The following is a 22,945-nucleotide window of genomic DNA, read 5'->3' on the forward strand; positions in this document are numbered from 1 at the left end:
CTTCTGGCATGAGTTCTGAACTCCAGCTGTTTGCCTTGGATGCCAGTCCAAGCACACGCCCAGAACGAGGTCCTGGTGTGGGTGCTGCAGATGTCCAGGCACACCACGTGGAGAAACCAGGAATGGTGCTCACAGCCTGGCCCCACCGTGCCATCCTCATCTGAACACTCAGTAAGATAAATTCCACTCCTCACCAGCCACATGCTTGCATTTCCCTCCTCCAAACTCTTAGCCCAGGGCAAGGTACAAGCCCAGAACTTCTGAGCTCCTGACTCCCCCATGGGCAAGTCAAGCCCTGTCAGGCTGGTAACTCTCAGATACTGGTCTATCAGGTGACTGTTGGGTGTCCTAAACGAAATTGATCCCTACATAGGCTGGAGGGCTCTGCAGCAGGGAAGGAGTGAAATTCTCCCCCCAAAAGCCCCTGAAATACAAATTCTTCTCCTGCCTGCAGAATAAGCTCTGCCATAGTCTGGTGGTGACCAAACTCCCCCAAACACACATACAACCCACAGCTTATCACATGAGAGCAGCATATTCACTTGTCAAAGGAAATTTAGGCATGCCTGGCTTAAATGAAGTAAAATTTGGATGCCAAAGCACCACCAGCAATAGGTTTTTCAGCATCTCAGTGAGCAATGGCATATACACAGGGTTAACCATCCACACAGGAGCTGTGGATGTGCAGAGATGGGTGAAAGCCATGAATGATGCCCAATCCCCAAGGACTTTATCTTTCTGTTCCCTCCACTCCCCCCATGCAAACACTGAAATTACTTAACAAACAGCACAGGATCATTTGATACAACAGTTCTGAAAGATGCTGTGCACCAGCACAGCCATGTTCTGGGTGGCTCTGGATTTCCTCAGTGAAGTGCTGGAAGTGCCAGAAAATGACACGGGACCAGCTGACCACAGCCACAGCCCTGCAGTGCCACACAGGGCAATGGGCACTGGAAATGGTGGAGTGGCATAATCAGAGGCATGAAGAGAGCACCATGGTCACAAATAACACTTGAATCACCTTTCCCAACAGAATGACTAATAAATCAATAAAAGCAGCGCAGTCACAAGCCTCCACATCCCTCCGTGCACACACCTGGCTTCCTGTGTTTGGGCTCGTTTAACAGCAGCATTAACAATCCCATTCCCAAGCTCTTCCAAGGCTGGCCTGTTCCTGCACCCAAGCCTTCACCACTACCCACCTCCAGCTCCCAAAATCCTCACAATTTCTTTTCCCAGGCAAGTCCAACACTACCAGTGCTGATCCCAGGCATTGCCCTACAGCTGCCAGCCTGGAACAGGTCAGAAATGTATGAGAAAAGTGTGGAAAGGTTGGGAAGGAAAACAGGCAGAGGGCAGTAATGCGGGAGGGGGAGAGAGGACAGTGTGGTGGGTTTCTCATGCTGCCAGTCCACTGCTCAGCTTGCTGTGGGCTGACACTCAACCTGCAGGATGCACAAACAGATTTTCACCAGAAAGTCCCAGTTCTCCAAGAGAATGATGAGGGAACTGATGAGTCATGGAAGCAGAGGGAGTTGGGCAGCAGAGCCGTGCTGACAAGAGCAGAGAGTAAACATGACCTTTGCTGAACTTGTACAGGAATACAAAATTGCTTTAACACCTTCCAGGACATCTCCTTCTTCACCTTTGGATGGACAGGTTTTGACTGGAAGACTGGGAAGAAGCAGAAGGGAAAGAGAAGAGCTGCAGGGGAGCAGAGCATGAGGGGATGGGGAAAACTGATGAGATTGATGCCTCTGTCTCCTGTCAGCTACTGCTGGACTCACCCACCCAGGGGACCACATGCACCAAAGGCAGGCTGCCTTTTCTGCAGCTCCAGTGCAAGCCCTGTGCCATGTGAGTCAGCATGCAGCCCTGCACATGTCCTGCAGCCAGGAGAACACTAGCTCCACACTGGACTCGTGGGCAGCAGCACAGCTCCATAGCTGGAGTTGGGGCGTGTGCAGCCCAGCCCAGGCAGAGAAAAGCAAACACAGGATCATTCCCTCTCCATATGTCACAAATGATGTCATGACTTTGCTTCATCTCAGTCCTCAGGACCACATCCTGCCTGCAGGCAGCTCACACAGTTTCAGTATTTCTGCTTTAAGGATCTTAAACTCGGCAAGGGAAAAAAAATAGAGAGGAATTTTTGTATTGGACACATGCAGGTCAACAATTATGCAGTGATTAAAGTGAAGCTATTACACAATTAACATATAGCATGTGGCCACACTGACAGTGCAGAAAGGCTGCAGAGCACCTGCCTGAGCTGCCAGGGCACTGAGAGATGCAGGATGTGGGAGATCCTCAGCGCCTGCCCTACCCCACCCCAGCCCATGTTGCTGTTGGCAGCCCTTAGCAGAAAGTATTGGGAGAGGAGGTAAGAATGCAAAAGGACTCAATTCCCTCTGTAATTTCATCCCTAAATGCCAGTTAAACACATTAATGATCAAAAAGGCTCAGAGTGACCACAGGCCCCAAGCCACAGGGAGCAGAGGCAAAAGCAGCACCTCTGCCACTGCTGTGACCCCAGAATGTGTCAGAAAATTGGCACAGCCAGCATTGCCCCACTCCTCACAGCAAGCCAAAAGGGCAAACCAAAGCTGAGCAGCAAGAGGCAGCCCAGGGTGGGGAGAGAACCTCATTGCTATTTTTCCATTTGTGAACAAATAAGCCCCTATGTTATCATCAGCACTGGGGAGATTGTTTCATGAATCAGGACAAACACCACACTTGCGTTTCAAATTCGTCAGAGCTGCACATAGCAAAAAATAGACAGGTTTTAGTGGGAAAAAAGTTTGGCAAGAGGGTGGTGGGGAGGAAGGATTAGAGCAAATTTAAAGAAAGCAGGGAAGGAGTTCCCTTGCCCAATACTTTCTCTGCACCCACAATAAAGCCATCAAACCTAAAAAGAGAGAGTATGCACAGTCTGTAATTGCAGGAGCGAAAGCCACAGTTAAAACAATCTAAAAAGGCCAAGCCCTGAGAAAGGCAACTGGAATCCCTTATCTTTTGATGGAAAAGAATGTGCTCCCTGAGATTAATGACGTGTTTACCCGAAAGGAAATCGCCGCCCTTCTGAAGCAGCGAGTGTTTGTTCCTCCCCAGTCCCTGTGTTCTGCTCCAGAGCTGATCTCCCAAACCTCCTGTTTAAAGTCAGCACACAATGCGGCTTCCTGCTGCTGGGGGCTCGGGGATCCCACCATTAACCCTGTCCCAAGACCACCCTCCGTGGCACCTGAGCATCCCCACCCACAGCGGCAGGGACAAACACGGGGTGTTTAAATGGCATTTAGGGCAGGAGCAGCCCCGGGACGGGGGTTCTGCTGCAGGGCATGAATCACCCCGGGCATGCACAGGACTCAGCCAAATGGGCAAACGGGGATGCTGACAGCGCTGCCGAGGGAAAGCACGCTGGGCCACCTCTTCTTAAATTGCTCAGGGGTTCGGCAGCTGTCCTGCAGGCCAGCCTGCTGCAGGATGCCTTGGGAAGAGGATTGGCATCAGCAGTGTAATGCTCTGCTGAGTTAGAGGAGACCTGCGGGGACGTGGGGTCCCTGCTCTGAATACCCTCAGGCGAACAAGAAAAACTGCAGCAGATGCTCCACGGCCGATCTGTTTGGGGAAATCCGGAGAAAAAAGCGTCATCGTCCCTTTGCATATTTATCCTCTTTGGTAACTGCACCCCCGTCTCCCCGTGGAGCATCCCAGCCATGAGACCAGAGCACCTCCTCTCCCTGAAGGCGATGGACCTGCAGCTCTGGGTGCTAGCCAGCAGCTAAAAATAGCATAAAAGGCAGAATAAACAAAGGGAGCCGCTTAAATCTGTCTCCGATGTTTGTCTTTAGCTAATGGAGCAGTTTCCATGTGCAGGATGCTGTCACCTCTCTCAGATCAGGAGGCAGCCCATGCTCCCCCCAGGCACACCACATCTCCTGCAGGACTGACGGGGTGGCAGGAAATGCTAATTTCTGCCCAACTCCCCTGTGCCTGCTTTATCTCTGCCTCAGCTTCTGGGGAAAGTGGAAAACCACTAATGCACACAAGAGCACACTGGGAGCCTGCACAGACAGCTCCTCATCACAAAGGCACTGCTTAAATAAAGGAAAACTTAGGAATGTGCCCTTGGAAGTGGCTAGCAGAGCTCTTTGGCACTTACTCAGTCTATACAGGTTGGTGGGGTGTAATAATTTTTTCCAAAGAAAGCCACAAAATTAAAATTTTCTGCAGTTAGAAACTCTGAAATACTGGTTAGGGAAAAAAAAGTAAGGGATTTTAACACAGGTGTTTCAACTTTTTAAAATTCTTCTTATGTTTTGCATTATTTAATGCTAAGCACTAAACTTGCTGTAATATATAAATCCTTCCATTACTATTTGATTTCTTTGATGTGGTATTTTCAGCCTGGCTTGTTCAATGGTATTCAAACCAGCTGGCGAAAATTATTTTATTCATTGCAAAGAGGACAAGAACTACAGTGTCCCTTGCTCCATCCTTCTTCCAGGAAAACAGTTTTCATCAATGGGGTACCATTATCAATTACAGAATGGTATTTCTTGGAAGTCGTGCCCAGAGAGCCCAGCTGTGGGAGAACTGAAGAACTCCTCCGGTGAAAAGCCCTGGGCTCCAGAGATCAGAATTTGGGCTGAGTCAAGGCACAACAATTGGAGGAAAATGAGTGGCAGTGCAGTGGTGATGACACACATCCTTTGGAGTGGCCTCCCCTCCATCTCAGAGCTGCTCCATGTATTGTCTGGGACAAAGCCCAACCCATGCTGATCAGATCCCCATCTTTCAAAGGAAAGATGATACAACTTAATCCACCAGATCCTGCCACGAGCCCTCTGCCATCCTCATGACTACAGCATCCCCTGCTCCCAGCTTCCCATAATAAATTATGGATATATTATCCACGTGACAGTGGTACTTCAAAAGAAAATTATTCCTTTTGTTGACTTTTTGATTTTGTGTCTAAAATGATAGTTTGTTTTCATATTTGGAAGGTTTTCATTATCCTCTATACTCAACATACACACAGCTACAGCCTAAAGTCTGGCTTCAGAATGCAAATCAAACCAAACAGCATTTGATTTTGGAAAGGTTGAGCAAGACGTTGTCACCTAAAAGGATTTTTTTGTTTACTGGTTTGAAACTATTAATTTAATTCTGTGTAAGTCATAGAATAGATTTTCCCTAAAAAATCAATTTTCAATGGACGCTTTTCCTCCTTTGAACCACTGAAAGAACCACTGAGCCACCATCCAGGTTAGTGAAGGCACAACCAGGATAAAACCCCTTACTTACAGACAAAAAAGGCCAAAAATTGTTAACACAAGCCAGAAGAGAGGATGAACAGCAGATAAGGACCTATTTCCCACACAAAGTTTTCCCTTTAGCCTAGGAGAGGAATGCAAAGTAGAAGTGAAGTGGCTGGAGGAAGAAACTAATATCTAGAAGTTATCTTAATAAATTAAATCCCTAAATAAGGAAAGCTGATTCAGGGCACAGCTGAGCTGTGACTGGAATTAAACACTGGGGGAATGAAAAAAAAGAAGAGGCAAAATATCTCCATCATTTGAAAACTATTATATGGTGGCACCAGAAAAAAGAGGGGGAAAAAATGAATGCAATTAAATAAAGCTGTCCCATCCAAACACAGCAATGAGGAGAGAGGGAGAAATTGTGGGATGATATATATCCTCCTCAAACCAGTCAGTTTTATTGGTTCTGTAGCTGCTGCTGAAGGAGAGCCTGCACAGGAGGTTTTATGGGAGGGATGGATGGAGAGGGAAAGCCCACATGGAGGCAGAGTCTAACAAAGCCAGCCAAGGTATTTCAGGGTTTATTTACAAGTTCTAGGAAGATGAGCTTAGCATTGCTTCACGGGGAAACAGCAAAGCAATTAAAGGTTAAATCAATGTGTGCAAACCCTCCTGTGTGCATCAGGAGCTCCATTACCTACTGAGCAAGCTTGAACCTGCAACAACCTGAGCAAGCCCTCTCCTGGCTCCAGGAATGGGCCTGGCCAGCCAGTACAGGACAGCACCATTCAGAGGGTTTTGCTACTGAACTGAGTAACTGAGGGTTTTGCAAAGTACCCATTCAGAGGGTACTTTGCAACTGAGGGTTTTACTACGTTTTAGGGTCTCATTTAGGGGAGGCCAGGGCTCTGCTCATCCCCAGCAGCTCGTGACTGCTCGCTCCCATGGCTGCTCAGATGGAGCTGCCCAGAGAGGACTGAAGAGCAGCAGGGATCTGCCAAGCAAGGTGGTTCAATGCAAAAAGGAAGGACACCAGATTGTGCCAAGCCCTCCAGAGACCCCAAACAGTGGGTTTAGGCTGCAGGAAGAGGGGATAAACCTGGCACAGCTGTGACCAGAGCAGGGCCCCCAAGGATGCAGGGAAGGATCCACCGCTGGGAATTTTTAGGAGCAGATTGGATGCACATGGCATCCACCCCAGTGCAGCCCCGTGGGTGCAGGAGGGCAGGACCTGCCGACCCCGATCCCTCCTCTCCTCTTTCCCACTCCTGGGAGATGCTCAGGAATCCCGGCTGGGCTGGGCAGGGCAGGGACACAGCAGTGCCAGCCCCAGCCCGGGGTGCAGCAGCTGTGCTGACACCTGAGCATCTGTCAGATATGATTCTGCTGCTCCCCAAGGCAGCCCCACTGCTGGATGCCCTCCAGCAGGGAAACACTGTGGAAACCAACCACAAACAGGGCTGCATCTCAGGCTACCTGCTTTGGGGTTTTTTCTTCTAAATAAACTGCTTTAAATACCTGCTTCAGAGGACCTGGACAGAGTGGTGTAGCTTTCGTCTCACTATCTAAATAAGGCCTCTAACAATGTTATCACTTTCCAAAACACATCTGTCCCCCAGCTCCTAGCCCAGACAATTGGCAGGTAACCAGTTAATAAATGTCTTCGCCAGACTGTTGAATAGGCTGGCCCCGACTCAAGAGTGATGTCAGGGCCATTCAATGCACTATAATTGGAAAAAGCTGGGAAAAGCAATCCCATGTTTTTTAATAAATAAGGCGTGTATTAGCAGCCTCCTGCCTTTATTCACCAAGGTGTGTACCTTGTTCAGTAGCAAAGTGGGATTTTATTTTTTTTTCTGCTGCTGCTCACACAGTGATTTCTACTTGGGATTTGGTGCCAGTTTCCAGATGTGTCTCAAGCCAGGAAGTCAGCAATCAGCCTGGATAAAGCCTCTGGGATTTGCTGCAGATCATCTTTTGACACACACATCCTTCCTGCACCCTCTCTTATGGTATTGGGGCACACCCCTTGTGCCCAAAAATAAAATAAAACAACCCAGAGCCAAGCAGAAGCCCCTGATTAGGATGCTTTGATCACTTTCATATTCAATCTCTGGGATTTTTAATTAATTCAGTCCATCGAAGCCCCAGAGGCAGCATTTGAGGCATCTTTACAACACCAGAGTGTCTATATACATAAATCACTTCAACAATTGCAGGTTCCCTGTCTGCTGGAGCAGCTCCAGGCAAAACTCATCTCCCACAAATCCTCACCAGTGGTACCCACAGGACAGCATCAGCTCCTCAGCTCGGCCACAGAACATTGGAGGGGGATGAATCCTCCAAAGCACTTGTCCTCAGAGGAATACATGAAGATGATAAATGAGTTTTCTGGGCTCTGTGTGAGCAGCTTAGGGAAGCTGAAACCCAAGCGGGTGACATGAAGGATGTGGTTTGCATGGAAAATAATCCCAAGCAGAAGCACCCTGACAGCAATGTGCCTTCCAAACCTCCCTGCATCCCTGAGAAAGGAGCTACCCAATTTCCCAGCCTAAGGAGAGGGGTTCAGCCCCACAGAGCCAAGCTCCCCGCTCACCCCAGCCCCGTGGTACCATCTCCTGCAGGACCGGGGAATCCCAGCCCAAGGGGACACAATTACCGAATTACTAACAAGATAATTTATTTCTCACCCCCACCAGGCATTTAAGGGGCTGTTGTTTGGCCTCTTGTGATTCCTTTCATCTCCCCATCAAAGCACAACCAAATTAACAGCAGCCCTGCTGCCAGAGCAGCTCTGCTCTCTCAGGGCACCTGGGAGCCGCTGCCAAAACAGGAAAGCAGGCGCCTCATTGAAAGGGAGTATTTGGGAGTCACCCTACACAAAAATTAGCAGAGATATGCTAGGAAAATAAAATAGTGGGCATTAACAAATGGCTTATCTTCTTTTTTTTCCGTGACTCTAGTGTTCAGGATGTGAAAAGGCCAAAAAAGTTTCACATACTGTTCTGAGAAACTGGTCAGGGAGAGGAGCATCCTCTCCTCTACTTTCACTGCTCCTCCCAAAATAACTCAGGTTGATGTAGAGGTATGGACCTCCATCATTAAAATACAGACACACACAAGCCAAAACAACCCTGCATTGCTGCTGTGAAAATTTGCAGCCAGTGCTGGGTCTGGGTGATGGGCTGAGAAGTGGAGCACTGGCTGATTTTGATTCACCTGTGTCAGGTTTGCTAAAAACACTCACCTGTGCTAGGGAGAAAGGGAAGAGGGATGTCTCCTCTCTGGAGCATGGGGGTCTCTGTTCCTGGAGGAGGGACTGACTGGAAGCTGGGTGGGCAGAGGCAGCTCAAGGAGGCTGCTTCTCACACAGAACAGGAGCCCCTCTCCTCCCTACCCACCCTTGGCGGAGATCCCAGCCTGGGATGTGACCAAGCCCCAGGGGAAGTGCCAGCTGAAGCCAAGGGAGGGTTTAGGATTAACTCCAAAAAATCAGCCAGTCCCACCCCGCCCTGCAGGCAGCCTGGGGGCCAGGCACGGGGACAGGGCACCTGGCAGCAAGCAGGCTGGCAGCCCAGAGGGGCCAGCAGAGTCTGCACAAGTGACCCCGATCAGTCCCTGCCTGCTGCAGGCTCTCGGAGCGAGAGAGAGAGGAAAAAAAAGGAGCAAGAGCAGCAGGAAGCCCTGCTGAGAAGCCCCCTTTTGTGTAAACATGCTCCGTCCTCAGACTAAAAATAAAGGCAAACCACAGGAAGGGAGTGAGAGCTTGGACAATATCCGATTTGGTGTGTGCCTGGGTGTGAGCCGCGGGAATGGGGAGAAGAGCAGGGGACTCCACCCAGCCCAGCCACACAAAGGCAGCCAGTTAAGGCCTTCAAGATGGACAGGCATTCCTGGAGATTATTTAAATTCAAGCAACTGCTGCTTGGCAGATGTGCAGTCCCTTCGTGTGTGTGCGCAGCACTTGGAGATGTTAAATGAGGGAAAAGGCAGGATGGCTGCACAAGGCCCATTTTACAGGGTCAGAGACTGAGACCCAAGGCTGTGAACTGAAACCCCATAAACCTGCCATAAAACAAGGACATGACCCAGACAAGCTGTCAGCCACAATGCCGCTCACAGCTCCTGCTCAAAAATCCCCTCTCCCTGCATGCTGCCTTTGCATCTCAGCCCTGCTGCAGGCACAGAAACTGAAACTGAAACACCAAACTGAAAGCAGCAGCACGCTCCTGAGGGCTGGTCAGTGGAGTGCCCACCCCAAAGGGGTCTCCAATGTTTCCCCTGGTCTGGGCTTTGGTGCTCTGCACCCTGCCACTGTCACCAGCTGCCTCTGGAGGCTGGAGCTGCAGCACCACCGGCGTGTCCCACCTGCAGGTCCTCGCAGCAGGGATGCTTTGCTGGTGGGTGCAATCCCAAGGGACAGACAGGCATCCATCCATCCATCCATGCTGCACAGAAAGCAGCACAGCGTGAGGAGGCTCCTCGGAGCCCAGCGCTCACCCTCAGTGCTGACACACCACTCAGAGGCTTTCTGGGGAAATGCAGCGCTCGGGAGGATCCCCCTGCCAGGCCGGAGGGAACAGCACTGCCAGGGTGTGTGGGAGCACCGATACCCTCAGCTGTCCCAGCCCAGGGCAGCTGCTCTGGGCTCCGGCACCATCAGCCCCATTGCTCCAGCACTGGGAGCCCTCCTGCTCTCCTTCAGTGAGCCTTGGCTGAGCTGCAGCATCTGCCGTGCTCAGCTGCCTCCTTTCCCTTCCTGTCGCTATTTTATGTCAGAAGAAAATGACAGTGCTCAGCAGTGGAGGAAATCAAAGACAACTGTGGTGGCCTCCACTTGGGCACGTTTGCTGCTGACGTTTGTGCTCCTTTAATTCTTGCCTCCTGGTCCTGTGCTCACTTTCCTACTATGTGGTCTCACCTCGAGTATTCATCTTTCTCTGCTATTAGAAAGGTCTATGAGGAGCACAACTGAAATCCAACACACTCCCCCCAGCCCCGTTTCCTCTAGAAAACAACTTCCTATGGAGCACAGCTGTTTGGAGCAGGTCACTTGCTTTCCCTGCAAAACAGCAACACAACTGCCCCTGCTTCGTTCTCATTTACAAGAATTGCTGAAACTCTCACAGGCTCTCATTTGGGGCATTTCCCACATGCTAAATATAACGTGTAAATGCCTTTCCATGAGGCTCTGTCTGGCAGGGGAGCAGCTGCTTCTGTCCCTGCACACAAAATGAAGCAGCAGCACGAATGACACTTGTGCCATCGGTGCTAGGAATACCCACATGACCCCTCCTGCCACCCAGCCCAGCTGCTGAACCACAGCTGCCAATGAAAACCGAAGATCTTTCCTTAAACTCACTTCAGTAGGTCACTTGCCACCCCAAGGCGCTGCTGGACACAGAGGAAGCCAAGAAAAAGGTGACACCTTCTGTTTACTCAGCTAATTGCACTTCATTATCGCTCTGAAACGTGTTAGCAAACAGACAGGAGAAAGGGAGCAGGAGTTGGTGCGAGCAGGGCTGCAGGAGGGAGCCCTGAACCTCCCCTTGCCCGAGCTGGACTGCAGGCTGGACTCAGTCTGGGAAAAGTTATGGGGAAATTCCTTCCCACCCATGGGTCCTGGAACTCCCACCCATGGGTCCTGGAAACGCCATCAGCCCCCTGCCCTCCCCCAGCTCCCTGCTGGAGCCCCAGCACACCCAACAGAGTGCTCAGCACAAACAGGGTCTGAGGGACCTCAGAGGTGCCCACACAAGATCCCCAGAGCTCAAATTCACAATCCTCATCTTCACAGGCACAGTGCTGAGTCAGGCAGCAGAAGGCTACAAAGAATGCTGCAGACACAGATGCTCTCTGTTGTTAGAAAACCTACAAGTATCTTCCAAGGTCTGGAAGATACAGGGGACCATTTTGCTAAGTTTTAAAAAATCCTTACATAAAGTTATCATCTTCATACTTCTTAGCTTGGCACTCATACACTGACATTTGTTAATCATCAGTGACAAGTTTTAAATAAACTATCCAGTATCATGTCCTAAGTTTTTCTTTCAGAATCGTTCCATTTATGTGTGCTATGACTTAAGAAATGGCTTAAACTCTATTTAATTGCTTTTTTCCTTAATACCTTTTCTGAAGCCCTGCCCCCTCTTTTTCTTTTCTGAAACTGCTTCAGAAGTATCAGGAAGTATATCAGAAACATAACAGGAGCACAAATTGAGAGCTCAATCCCTGGGGTTAAATACCTAAATTAATAAGGCAGCTTCAGTCATGCTCTGGAAACACTCCTTGCAAAATTATGGGTTGTCTCTAATAGATCAGTACCAAAGGACAGGGGACACATCTGGAAGCTCTGAACTCTACCACTGTCCAAGTGAGAGTCACTGCACAAACACAGCTAAGGAGAAAACCCCAGGGAATGAATTCCTGCTGACCCCCATGCAAGGAACCCCCAGCTTTACCTGGATCAAGATGTGTAAAGGACCCAATGACAAAGTCCAGTGTTGAGACAGCCAGCAGGAAGAGCAGCAGGAGCTGCAGCCTGATGATCCACTTCACCCCAGCCAGGTTGATTCCCAGCAGGCCCAGCAGGACAGCCAGGGAGACGCCACGCACTGCCCAGATGTTGCTGAGGCTCAGCACCCCTGCAATGGACTCTGCAAAGCCAGTGATGTACATGGCACCTGCAACACACTGAGGGACACGGCTCTGTCAGTGCCCCACGGAGAAAAGGGATCCCATCCACAGCCCCATGCTGGGCTCTGTTCAGACAGACAGACAGACAGACATTGGCTGTCACAGTGCAACCTTTACTGTTACTGCCACTGCCAAGGCAGCAGAGCTTCTGCCCAGGCAGACAGGTGAGTCTGGGTTCTACTGTCACATCTACCCTCTATCAACACTCCAGGAGAAACCACACAGGCTTCTCTGACAGAGAAAAGGATGAGCCAACTTCTGTTTCTCCCCCTTTTCTGTTTCTCTGGAGGAAAGGGTCCCAGCTCTCAACACCTGCCTGAAGTAGCAGGTTTTTTTCCCCTTCACTGCCTCCTGGGGTTATTTTTAACTCAGTGTTTAGTTTGGATGCAAACTCTGATGTTTCACCAGCTCCCCATCTCACTGCTGGAATGGAGCCTGCCCTCTGGGGGAGAGCACATTGTGTGAGCCACGTCCCAGGACATGTCCCTGTTTGCCTTGCAGCAGGACAGGCCACACACTCTGCCCTGGGGGCTGAGAGCCTCAGGACAGGACATCTGCAGCACAGGCTCCAACACACTGCAGCACAACAACCCAAAACACCAAGAGAGTTCACTCCAGAAATTCCTGCTAGCTGACATTCCAGCAACAGCCCTTCCAGTGCCTGGCATCCCTGGAAAACCAGGCCAGGGCAGACAGCTGCAGTGATATGGCTGCTGGGACCTGGGGCTGCAGCCCCAGCACCCTGTGCACAGCTGAGGGATGTGGAAGACACCAAGGACAGCGAGAGAGAGCCCCCATTGACTGCAGATCCCCACCTGGGGCTGACCCAGCACTGCCCGCTGAGGGAGCAGCACAGCCTGGCCCACACCAGCAGCTGCAGGGTTGTGAGGTTTTCAGCAAGGCTGATGGCAGGCAGGTGTTCAGAGCTGGGCACCTACAACTTGGAGATCCTGGGGGATTCCCTTGCATCACAGGCAGGTAGGTCAGGGGAGCTGCACCCTCAGAGTTTTCCTCTGCAGGACATGGCCAGGATTCCCACTGACCCCAGGGAGTGCCCCATCTCTGGCAGCGGCTGCCTTATGGCAGAGCTTACAGCACCTCTGAGCACCCTGAGCAGAGCATCAGCCTGCAGCTGGTGCAGGGCACGCTGGGCAGAAAGCACAGCTAGAGAGGAAAGGCATCAGCAGCTTTGGGGAGCAGGCAAAGTGATTTTAGTGAGCTGCCAGCCCCTCTGCACAGGGGATGCCAAGGCAGGGCCAGGGCTGCTGCAGCCCAGCTTTTACAACCCTCAGGACAAGCTGCAGCCTGATTGCTTTCCCAGATGGGGTCCTCTCAGAGAGCAGGAGTGGAAAATCTGACAGGAAGGATTCTCATGTGTGGCCCATTTCCATATCTTGGCTTGTGACTGGGTTCAGTTCGTGTTTTATGGACACTTGCTGTTAATCTGGAGTGAAAGGAGAAGAGGGGATTATTTTTGGTTTGGGGGCTGTTCAGGGGTTTTGGAGATTGCTGTAAGCTAGTCAGTAAAAAACAAACCTCCATAAAAATGCTTCTCTGCTCACCACATTTTATACTGTTCATAACATCTTTATGGGGGGAGAGGGTTAAGTTACTGCAGGTTTAAGTGATTATTTTCCATTCTTTTTGTAGACTATTTGTGTATTTTTGTGCCTCACCACCCCAACAGCTCCTTGGGATCGTTCAGAAAATGCAGAACTGTGACTTTTGGCTCACAAGTGGTCAATTAGCTGTGGCCCTTACCCTGCCCAGCTCCACTTGTGCTGGCTCCCACAGGGAAGCAGCCAAGGCTTGCCCAGTCCCTGAGGGCACATGGAGCATGCCAAGGCCAACCTGCCAGCCCACAGCCTCTCATGAGCTTTGCTTGGCCACCCTGACCTCTCCTGCTTGGTTTCATTTCAGTCTCCCGCCAGCAAGGGCATGTCCTGGCAGTGGGGTAATTTGGGAAGGGAGGACGTGTCCTGCAGGGCTTGTCCAGACACTCAGCTCCTCCAGCAGGGTGCCCATGCCAGGAGCACATGGCCATGCTCAGGCTTGCTCCTGGGGAGCAGCGTGGGCTCAGAGCTCCCTGTGCTGCTCCCCCATGCTGCATTACCCAGATTTTACCTGAAGCAATGCTTTCTGCAGCAGGACAGCACGAGATTAATGCCTGCATTGCAAAGTTTACAAATTCTCTTTGAGTAATTTCTTAAAATTACCTGGCCAAAAATGTAAAGGAGGCCAATGGTGCCCCCTACTTGACCTCCAAGGACAGTAGAGATCATGGAGTAGACTCCTCCACTTCCAATGCTGCACTTCTCACACACCCCAATTCCAGACAAGACTGTCACCAGGGCAACCAGAATGACAAAGGACACCAGAAACATGCCCATTACAATGCCAGTGTTTCCCTGGAATGAAAAAAAAAAAAATTAAATAAAGATTAATTCACACCAATCTGCTGGGACAGAATAAGAACCTACCCACTTTAGTCACTGGTGATCTATGGATCTGGAGTCATTACAGATTAAAAAAACACACACAGACTCCCCTACTTGTCTAATTAACGTAACTGATTGCCAGATTTAGAGCCCTTATTAGCACCCCTTTGATGAGAACCTTGTCCTGCAGCCTGGGGCTGGGCAGACCTTTGCATGAGCAGGTTCTGCCCTGTCAATGGGCTCCTCCATGAATCACTGATTTTGTCCACTGGTTTAAAAGGAATGAGGTCAAACAGTGATTCAGCCACCACAGTCAGGGGATCACTGCCTGTCTGCATGGTTTAGAATGACATGCTTAAAAAAAAAACCCAAAACACTTTCATAACAAAAAGCAGTTCCAAAATTGAACCCCTGGGATTTGCAGCGACTGATTTATTAACAGCATCAAGCTTGCATTTTAATTTTTCAGAACATTTACCTTTGAAAGCTCTGATCCCTGCAAACAATGAGATGCCAAAGAACAAACCCCAAAGGCAAGGCAGCGTGGAAGACAAATCATGCTCTCCCAAAGCAGAATGCACCAGCCCTTATCTGCAGGGTGTACTCAGGGGCAGGTGGCTCTCGCCCTGCCTGGCCTCTGGAGACTTTTCTGCACCGGATTCAGCCCCATGATAAAAATCCAACCCCTCCTGCTTGGGGCAGAGGGAGGGCTGCAGGAGGAGCTGCTGTGCCCACCACTGTGGGCCAAAGAGAAAAACTCTCTAAACAAACAAACCTGCAGGTCTCTGCTGGCAAATTTAAACACCAGCACAACCCTTTCTTTGGAAGAGTTCAGTTTGCCTTTCAGGGTCAGATTTTCAGAAGGAAAAGGTGCTTGGTACCTCCAAAAGAATTCAAGAACTCTTCTGAGCTCAGGGCCTTCCCACTCACTTGCACTGTAATTTATTTTCCAGGGTCAGGAGTTTTCCCCTGTGCTCCAGCCCACCTTCCCCTGCTGACAAATCGCTCAGGCCAGTGCATAGCACTCAGAAGGCTCCTCCAGTGCCCAGTGCTTTGTTAACATCTGGCTTCCCTTCCTTTTGCTCATATTCCAGGCCATGTCCACATCCCCTCTCTCCAACCCTGCTCCAGCAATGCTCATCTCTGAGGTCACACTGGCCATGATGGGTTTTTATCACCATTGCTTCCCTGCTCTGGGGTTGGTTGAAATCCCAGATTCTTTTTTTTCCTTTTCTCTTTTTTTTTGTGAAAAAAATAGGCACATATCCAGGATGTTGGTATCATCATACAGTCCTATTTTGGTTCAGCATCCTGCTGCCTGTGACAGGGCTGTTATCTGGTCAGTGGGGAGCAGAGCCAAGGATTGCTATAAACACAGCTGTGGTTGGGTCAGCACCACAGCCCACCCAAACCACATACTTCTTTTTAAAAGGACAATTGTTCTTTTTATTCAGCTGCTTACCCCAGGTTAAATGGTTAATAAACATTATATGCTTCAGTTAAAAAAATAAATTAAGAAAAGGCAAACATATGCAAACATTCATTTAGCCTTGGGCTTTTCCAGAAAGGTGGTACCAGGCTATGGCAGCAGTTAATGGGCAATCCAATGGTTCCCACAGAATAAAGGGTTAACACTGAGACCAAGGGGGAATGCTGGGCTCACAGCAACAATAGCAAGCAGAGAAAGTGGGAAGGAAAAGCCCCCATTAAGCAGTGATGCTTATTTATGCATGCATGCTGGAAGGGGTTAGTGCAGCAGCAATCCCTGCTGAACATTTCAGCAAGATTTGGTCTCCTGGAACTGCAGAGCTTCACCAGCCCCAGCTCCAGCTCTGGAAATTTATAGCAAAAGCCTGACTCTGGGAATAGCTTGACATATGACTGTCCTCTGCCAGGGGAGCTCTGTGCCAGCCCTGACTTCTCCTCCCTTCCCTTTCATGCTAGCTTCCAGCTGGTTCTGTTTTTCTTTCATTTACTGGCTTTGTTTATATTTGTGTTTGCTTCAGAAGTAACTTGCTTTCAAAGGAGATGTGGAGGAAATAAAATCAGAAGGAAAAGGAAGCTAAAAAATCATCCCAACTTCACCACAGCAACTGCAGCTCCCCTCAACACCTCCAGCAAAGGCATTTCCAGTGCAGAGTGCAAGTGTCCTCCTGCTCCTTTAGGAAAGTGCCCACCATGCCTGTGACAAAAACTCTGCCTGAAACTCAAATCCCATCCATCTCTGGGGAAACTTTTCTTTGTCTAAGAGGAAATTTTGAGGCATAATACAATATTTTGCATCAGGAGGGGACAGTATTCTAGGCTCTGACCCTCAGAGATACTATTAAGGACTCAGCAGTGGAAGATCCTTTGATAGCAATGACAATTTCTCCTGACTGAGGATTCCCCATTCAAAAACTCAGGGACTCCAGCACTGGCAAGTTTGGAAGAGATGCTGGGAGGTGGGGTGGGTGGCTCTAACTGCATTACCTGGAAAAGTGTTAATTTCTCCTCAACAATACGACACAGGAGTGTCCCTGTTCATTATCAAGGTTGGCTGCTGTGTTTTCCTTTCTCTTTCTGAAAGCTGAGGTAGGAAACCACTCACAAAGATCACTTCAGCTGCACATTTTAGTGGAACTTTTTGAAAAGCTACAAAATACCAGAGGGCATGAGCAACATCTGTAACAAAGAGCATAGAATCCAAAACAATTGGGTGGTGATGGGGATACCAGGCAAGGCAGGGCAGAGGAAAACATCTGTTCAAACATTCAACCAAGTCAGCACTTGCTCACCACAAGCCATCCCGTCCTCAGGAAAAGAACCACTCCAAAAATGTTGATCATGCAGGAAGTGAAGACCCCATCCCACGTTCCAAAAAGCACTGGCTCCCACACAAACAGCTGGATCTTCCACCAGGGCTTGGTCTGTGTTTGAGATACCTAGAGAAAAGCAAAGCCTGGGGTTACCTCTCATGCTTGATGGTACCAACAGCCACCAACAGGGGGATGGACACCAAAAGATACTGAGACACTCCTTTGCTGCAAGATGTCCCTAAGTGAAGGGCTGTCAGGCTGTTGGGATATCTGGGCCCTGAAAGAGATGGCTCCTACAATTCCCTGTTTATATTCTTGTAGGATAATCAGCAACAGAGCCCCACTGAGCCTCAGTGAATTAACCCCAATGCATCAACCAAAAACACCATTCCAGGGTCCCTCCCAGAGCCTGCAGCTACACACTCTGCTTCTCCTCCTGCCCCTTCCAAACTCTCCACCAAGGAGGGCAGGGCTCTCAGTGCATGGGGGAAGTCCCTTAGAGGATATGACAAACCAGCTCGGACCAACAGAGTAGGTTAAGTTGGTTTCCCCATCGCAGCCATATCTGATCAGGACCCTTTGCTTCTCGAGGAGATATGGGGCTCTGGGTCTTGAGGCACGGTGATTTTCCAGAGTCAAGAAATGAAGCTCCAGGGAAACTTGCTGGAGTCAAGAAATGAAACTCCAGGGAAACTGCAGTTTTCCTATGGCAACTCCTTCCTCTTGCCCTCTGGAAATCAACTCCTCTTTCCCTTCCTAAGCCATACACCTCAGACACACACAACAAAACAAAGGGCAGTTCTGTTACTTCACTCCTGTTCCCTTGCACAGAGGTGACCAGGAGTGCAGAGGCCATGGAGATGGAAATGTGGGAGAGGAGCTGGCTCTGTGACATACCTGCTGTGCTTCCTCATGGAAGAGCTCCTGCACGTATCCCTCACTGCGGGCACCACTGCAGCTGAACATCTTCTCCCGGGCTCTGCCTGCCCAAAGCTCAGCTCTAGCACAGCCTCAGCCCAAGCTGCTCTGGGAGGGAGCTCAGCTCAGTCCAATTCCTGCAGGGCTGGCTCCTCTGTGGTGGAAGAGTCATGGTTTTATCCCAGCCTCCCTGTGGAAGCAGGAAAGATGAAAGACACGACTGCTGCTTTCTCAGTCTGCCAAAGCACAGGGCCATTGTCCACACAGTCAACAAACAGCAGCTGGTGGCAGATGCTGAACCAGAGGGACAGCACAGAAAGCAAAGAGAAAGGCTCCCCCAGCACAGGCTCCACCATCAGCCACACATTTAACAGCCCTTGGTGGCCTTTTCCAAACCTAACCCCAGCATCCTGCAGCACTGGCTCCACAGCTCCACAGTGTTGCCTGCAAAATGCATTTCCTCTCCTTGGTTTTAAATCTGGTGCCTGCTAATATCATTGCATGCTCCTGTGCTCCAGTGACACAGGACACATGGATTATTCACTTCCCAGCACCACTCATCACTTCACTGCCTTGACCACATCAGCCTCAGCTGTGCCTTTTGCACACCAAGGTCCTGCCTTGTACTCAGTGTATCAGTTACCCACAGTCTCCCACACCAGGTGCCAAGAGAGACCTTTTGGCTCTTCCTCAGTGCAGTACACCATGCCTGGGTAAGACAAAGAGGGCTGCAGCCAGAGGGGAGCAGGACTTGTTCCACAGATGTGGAGAGGGCAGCTTGTCTGGATCACGGGCTCTCCTGGGGCAGGTGATTTGCTGGCCAGCTGAGCTCTCATGCTTACAAGGACCAACCATGATCACACAAGGCTTATACCAAGGGCTGGACACCTTCTCGGAGAGCAGAGACCAAATTAATCACAGGGCAGGAACCCAACAGAAATGTGCTTTGCCTATTGCACAGAGTCATACAGAAACGGCTTTGTGCCACTCAGGATTTCTGCACCAGGGTCTGAGTGCCTTTCACCATCCTGCCATTATTACTTTGCTTTGAAATGCCCAGTATTAAATAACCAAAGCAGGTGCTGCTGCACCACAGTGTTTCAGAAGGTCTCCTGCAGCTGGGCTGCAATGGCCAGCACAGGAGGTTTTCTCTGCCCTGCCCACATGGGCAGTTAAGCAGCACCAAAGCCATGAGAGTTCGTGGATTCCCTGCTGCTGCCCCCACATTTCTTGAAGCAAATAACCCTTCACAATACAACAAATGGGGGAGACTGAGGCTCCAAGTAGGGCAAAAGCAGCAGGAGCAGATGAACTTTAAAGAATCAAATCTCATGGTTTTTGTTTTGTTTTTTTTTTTTTTTTCAAATAGCCACAGTAATAAAAAATAGAAGAAAATACACAACATGAAACAAGATTACAATTGAATAGCCATATTCTCCTCAGAATCCCCTGTGGAGTCCTTCCTTTAACACAGTAAGGCATTCACTGGGGTCATCCAAACTCCAGTGTGCCACAGCAGTCCCATCTACATGTGGAGAAAACAGGCTGCAGCTCTGCAGCCCCCTGCTCTCCTAAACCACTCCAAGGGAGTCAGAAGGAGATGGCTCCAACCCCTTACAGTAGCTCAGGGCTGGTGTGACACCCTCAGTGTGCCTGGTGTGTGACATTACAAGGATAGGTGTGATGCACCCGTATTACCCACCTGAAACTTGCAAAACGCTAAAAAAAGGGCTGCACACATGGATTTTAGACCTGAAGCACACCTAGCACGAAATGTTACCTGCCTGGACATTTAAATCCCCTTATCTCACCATTTCCTTCCTTTTTCTCTGCTTTAAAACCCTTCTCCTGCCCTGTGCTCTAGAGCCCTTTCTGCTCAGCTACTGCTCACCTTGCTATCAGATCTTCCTCCTCCACAATCCCAGGAAATTGCCTCTGCACTACTGCTCCTCTGTGGCATTTCCAATTGCCCAAAAATCTTATTACCCAATTCTGTAATTATTTACATCCCACCACAACTCCTGGATCCATCGGTCCCTGCAAGGCAGCCAAGGCAGACAGGGGAGGGGGTGTAAAGCACAGGAGCGGGAGCTGAACAAACTCACAGTCACATCCCAATCCACGGACATGCAAGTGTTTCTGCAATTCAGGGTCTGTGAATGGAAAGCCCTTGGGGCAGGTGCCCTCCTCTTGCAGCATTCTATCAACACAGGGATATTTTTGGGTGCTATTTTTTATCTTCGTCACCAACCCTGAGGAAGCTTGTTCTGCTATACACACCAGCAGGATAAATAAACTAAACAGACTCAATTTTCCTCTAATATAAGTGAGCCTCTAACTTGAAAGCAAATTGCTGTTATTTTTCCTGAAGTTTCTGCCAAATACACTAGCCAGTCTATAAATTAAACACAAAGGTCTGTTTTAATCTTTCCATACCATTTAGCACTCAAGAGAGCAGAAGAGCATTAGCAAACCTCGCAGAAACATTACAAAGGCTCATCTCCTTTTCCTACAACACTTCTATATTTAATTGCAAAACCAGATTCCTATATAGATTAAATTTCTGTGCCCTCCATATCCTTTCAAAGCACTATTTTATTAATCATCGCATTAAAGCTGCTTCTGAGCTAAGCGTCGCTGCTCTGGCTGGTTTCGAAGAGGAAAGGTTAACGCCTTCCCAAGCACAACTGCGTGTGGTCCCATGGCCTCCGGAGCCAGAGGAGGCTCCTCAAGCCTCTCCTCCCAAAGGACACCGCAGCCAACAGAGTTTTAGTTTTAATCAGTCCCTTCGACTCCTCTCCGGGTCAAGTTCTTAAAAACACCTAATTTAGGAGTCTTTTAGGAAAGGGTAATATAAGGGAAATGAAGCGGCCGGCAGGGCAGCAGAGGTAACGCCACGCAGAGCGGCGCTGGGCTATTCCCAGTTACTCATTTACTGCACCGGCCGGGCAATTACCGAGCTCGTTTTGTTTTCACATATCTCCGCAGAGCGACGAAGGTTGCGGAACACCAGACGTGGGAAGCGAGCCCGGATTCTCTCCAGCAACTTCAGCTTTCCGGAGAATTCGGTTTGGCGAGGCCACGGCGCTGCCCACACCTGGGGGCTGCGGCCACACTGGGCTGCGCGCCCCGCCCGGGCACCGCTCCCACCCACCGGCTCCCTGTATTTGCTTTGTTCTTTTTAAAATTCTTTTTTGTCAAATTTTCCATTTCCCCCTCTTTTTTCCCCTTCCTTTTTGTTTCCCTGTTTTTACCTTTTTTCTCTTCTATTTCCTTTTTTCTGATTTTCTTTCACCTTTCCTTTTTTAACTCCCTCCCCACGCCCTTATTAGCCTTTTTTCTTTTCCTTTTGGCGGGGGAGCTCTTTTCCACCATTTTTTATGCCCCCACTACGGTTTTAATTTTTTAGCTTTGCTGCCCCCCGATTACCTCCCTCCTTCCCTCCCTCCGCCCCGGCCGAGCCGCGCAGCACCGGGGGGAGCAGCGGGCGAAGCCGAGCCGAGCCCGGCGCCGCCTGCGGGGCTCAGCCCGGTCCCAAATCCCGGCTCGGGGGTGTCCCCGCGGTGCCGACCCCTCTCACCTGGCGGCTCCCGGACCCTCCCTCCTTCCCGCCGGCTCCCGCGGCGCCGCCTCCCGCCGGGGCGGCCCCGGGCGCTGCCACGTCTGCCCGGGCACCGCGCCCGCCCCCCCGGCGGCACCGGCACCTGCCCGGCCCGGACCGGCACCTGCCTGCACCGGCACCTGCCCGGCCCCCGCCCCCGCCCCCCCGGCGGCACCGACACCTGCCCGGGCCGGACCGGCCCCAGCCGTGCCCTGGACACGCCGGGACCCCGCAGCGCCGAGCGTGGGGAACAGAAATCATCGGGGGCCAGGAGCAGATTGCCACTCAAGCTGCAGTTCTCGGGAGCATGATAAAATAAGTGAATAAATAAGGAAATTCACAGCTGCTCGAGGAAAGCGCTCCGAACAGGAGCGGCTGCAGTGATGTTTCAACAGAAGCTTGATCCAGTCGAACTTCCCAGCCCTGCGCTGCCAAGAAATTCTGTGACCCTGCACAGGCAAAGCTCCACCTGAATTAAAGGCGGGAATTTTGGACATTCTCAATATAAAGAGGATCATATCTATAGCCAGCCACTCTTCCTTAGAGCTCTGTAGCACGCTTTAATTTACTTCCAAAATGGGATAGAGCCATTTCAATTTTCAAAAAGATCCATACAAGACATTCATGTAATCCAGCGAACCTGTTTTGATTTTTTGCAGAGCCAAAGTGAGAACAAGCCTTTACTCTTGAATAAAACCACAAATTTCTGTGAGTGGCAGAAAAGGAAAGCAAGAGTTCAGAGAAGACAGATGACTTCTCAAAGGAGGATGAAGCCTGAGGAAACCACAGAATGTCTGGGGTTCAAAGAGACCTTAAAGATCACCTGATTCCAGCTGCCCTGCTTTGGGCAGACACTTTTCACCAGGTTGCTCAAAGCCCTGTCCAACCTGACCTGGAACGCTTCCAGGGATGGGGCATCCACACAGCTTCACTGGCGAACCTGTCCCAGTGCCTCACCACCCTCCCAGGAAAGAATTTCTTCCCAGTATCCAACCTAAACCTGTTCTCTTTCCATTTGAAGCCATTGCCCTTTGCCCTGTCACTACATGCTCTTGCAGCGTTCCCTTTAAGCTCCCTTCAGGTGCTGGAAGGCTGCAATTAGGTCACCCCTAAGTGTCTTTCCCAAGCTGAACAATCCCAATCCTATGAACAGCTCCCTGGATATCCCATTCCTGGAATATTTGGAAACTCTCCTCCACTCCCTTCTTTTTATATTCTGCAACTACC

General features: G+C 50.2%; 1 protein-coding gene across 4 annotated transcripts in view; it reads right to left on the reverse strand.

Moving 5' to 3' along the window:
* Positions 1-21,796, reverse strand: part of SLC12A8 (solute carrier family 12 member 8) — a 50,220-nt gene extending 28,424 nt beyond the window's left edge. For 3 of the 4 annotated variants that reach the window (XM_074548830.1, XM_074548832.1, XM_074548829.1), the window contains exons 1-5: positions 21,698-21,796; positions 18,097-18,307; positions 17,179-17,325; positions 14,180-14,371; positions 11,729-11,960 (exon numbers count right to left, since the gene is read on the reverse strand). In XM_074548830.1, the coding sequence (XP_074404931.1) occupies positions 11,729-11,960; positions 14,180-14,371; positions 17,179-17,325; positions 18,097-18,165 (640 nt within the window). In that variant the 5' untranslated portion in view covers positions 18,166-18,307; positions 21,698-21,796. Of the gene's footprint in view, positions 1-11,728; positions 11,961-14,179; positions 14,372-16,873; positions 17,023-17,178; positions 17,326-18,096; positions 18,308-21,697 lie in introns of those variants that run through there. The other variant, XM_074548831.1, reaches the window with a different exon arrangement.
* Positions 21,797-22,945: the final 1,149 nt, after the last annotated feature.

Source organism: Zonotrichia albicollis, chromosome 10, assembly GCF_047830755.1.
Source record: "Zonotrichia albicollis isolate bZonAlb1 chromosome 10, bZonAlb1.hap1, whole genome shotgun sequence".
Classification (NCBI taxonomy): domain Eukaryota; kingdom Metazoa; phylum Chordata; class Aves; order Passeriformes; family Passerellidae; genus Zonotrichia; species Zonotrichia albicollis.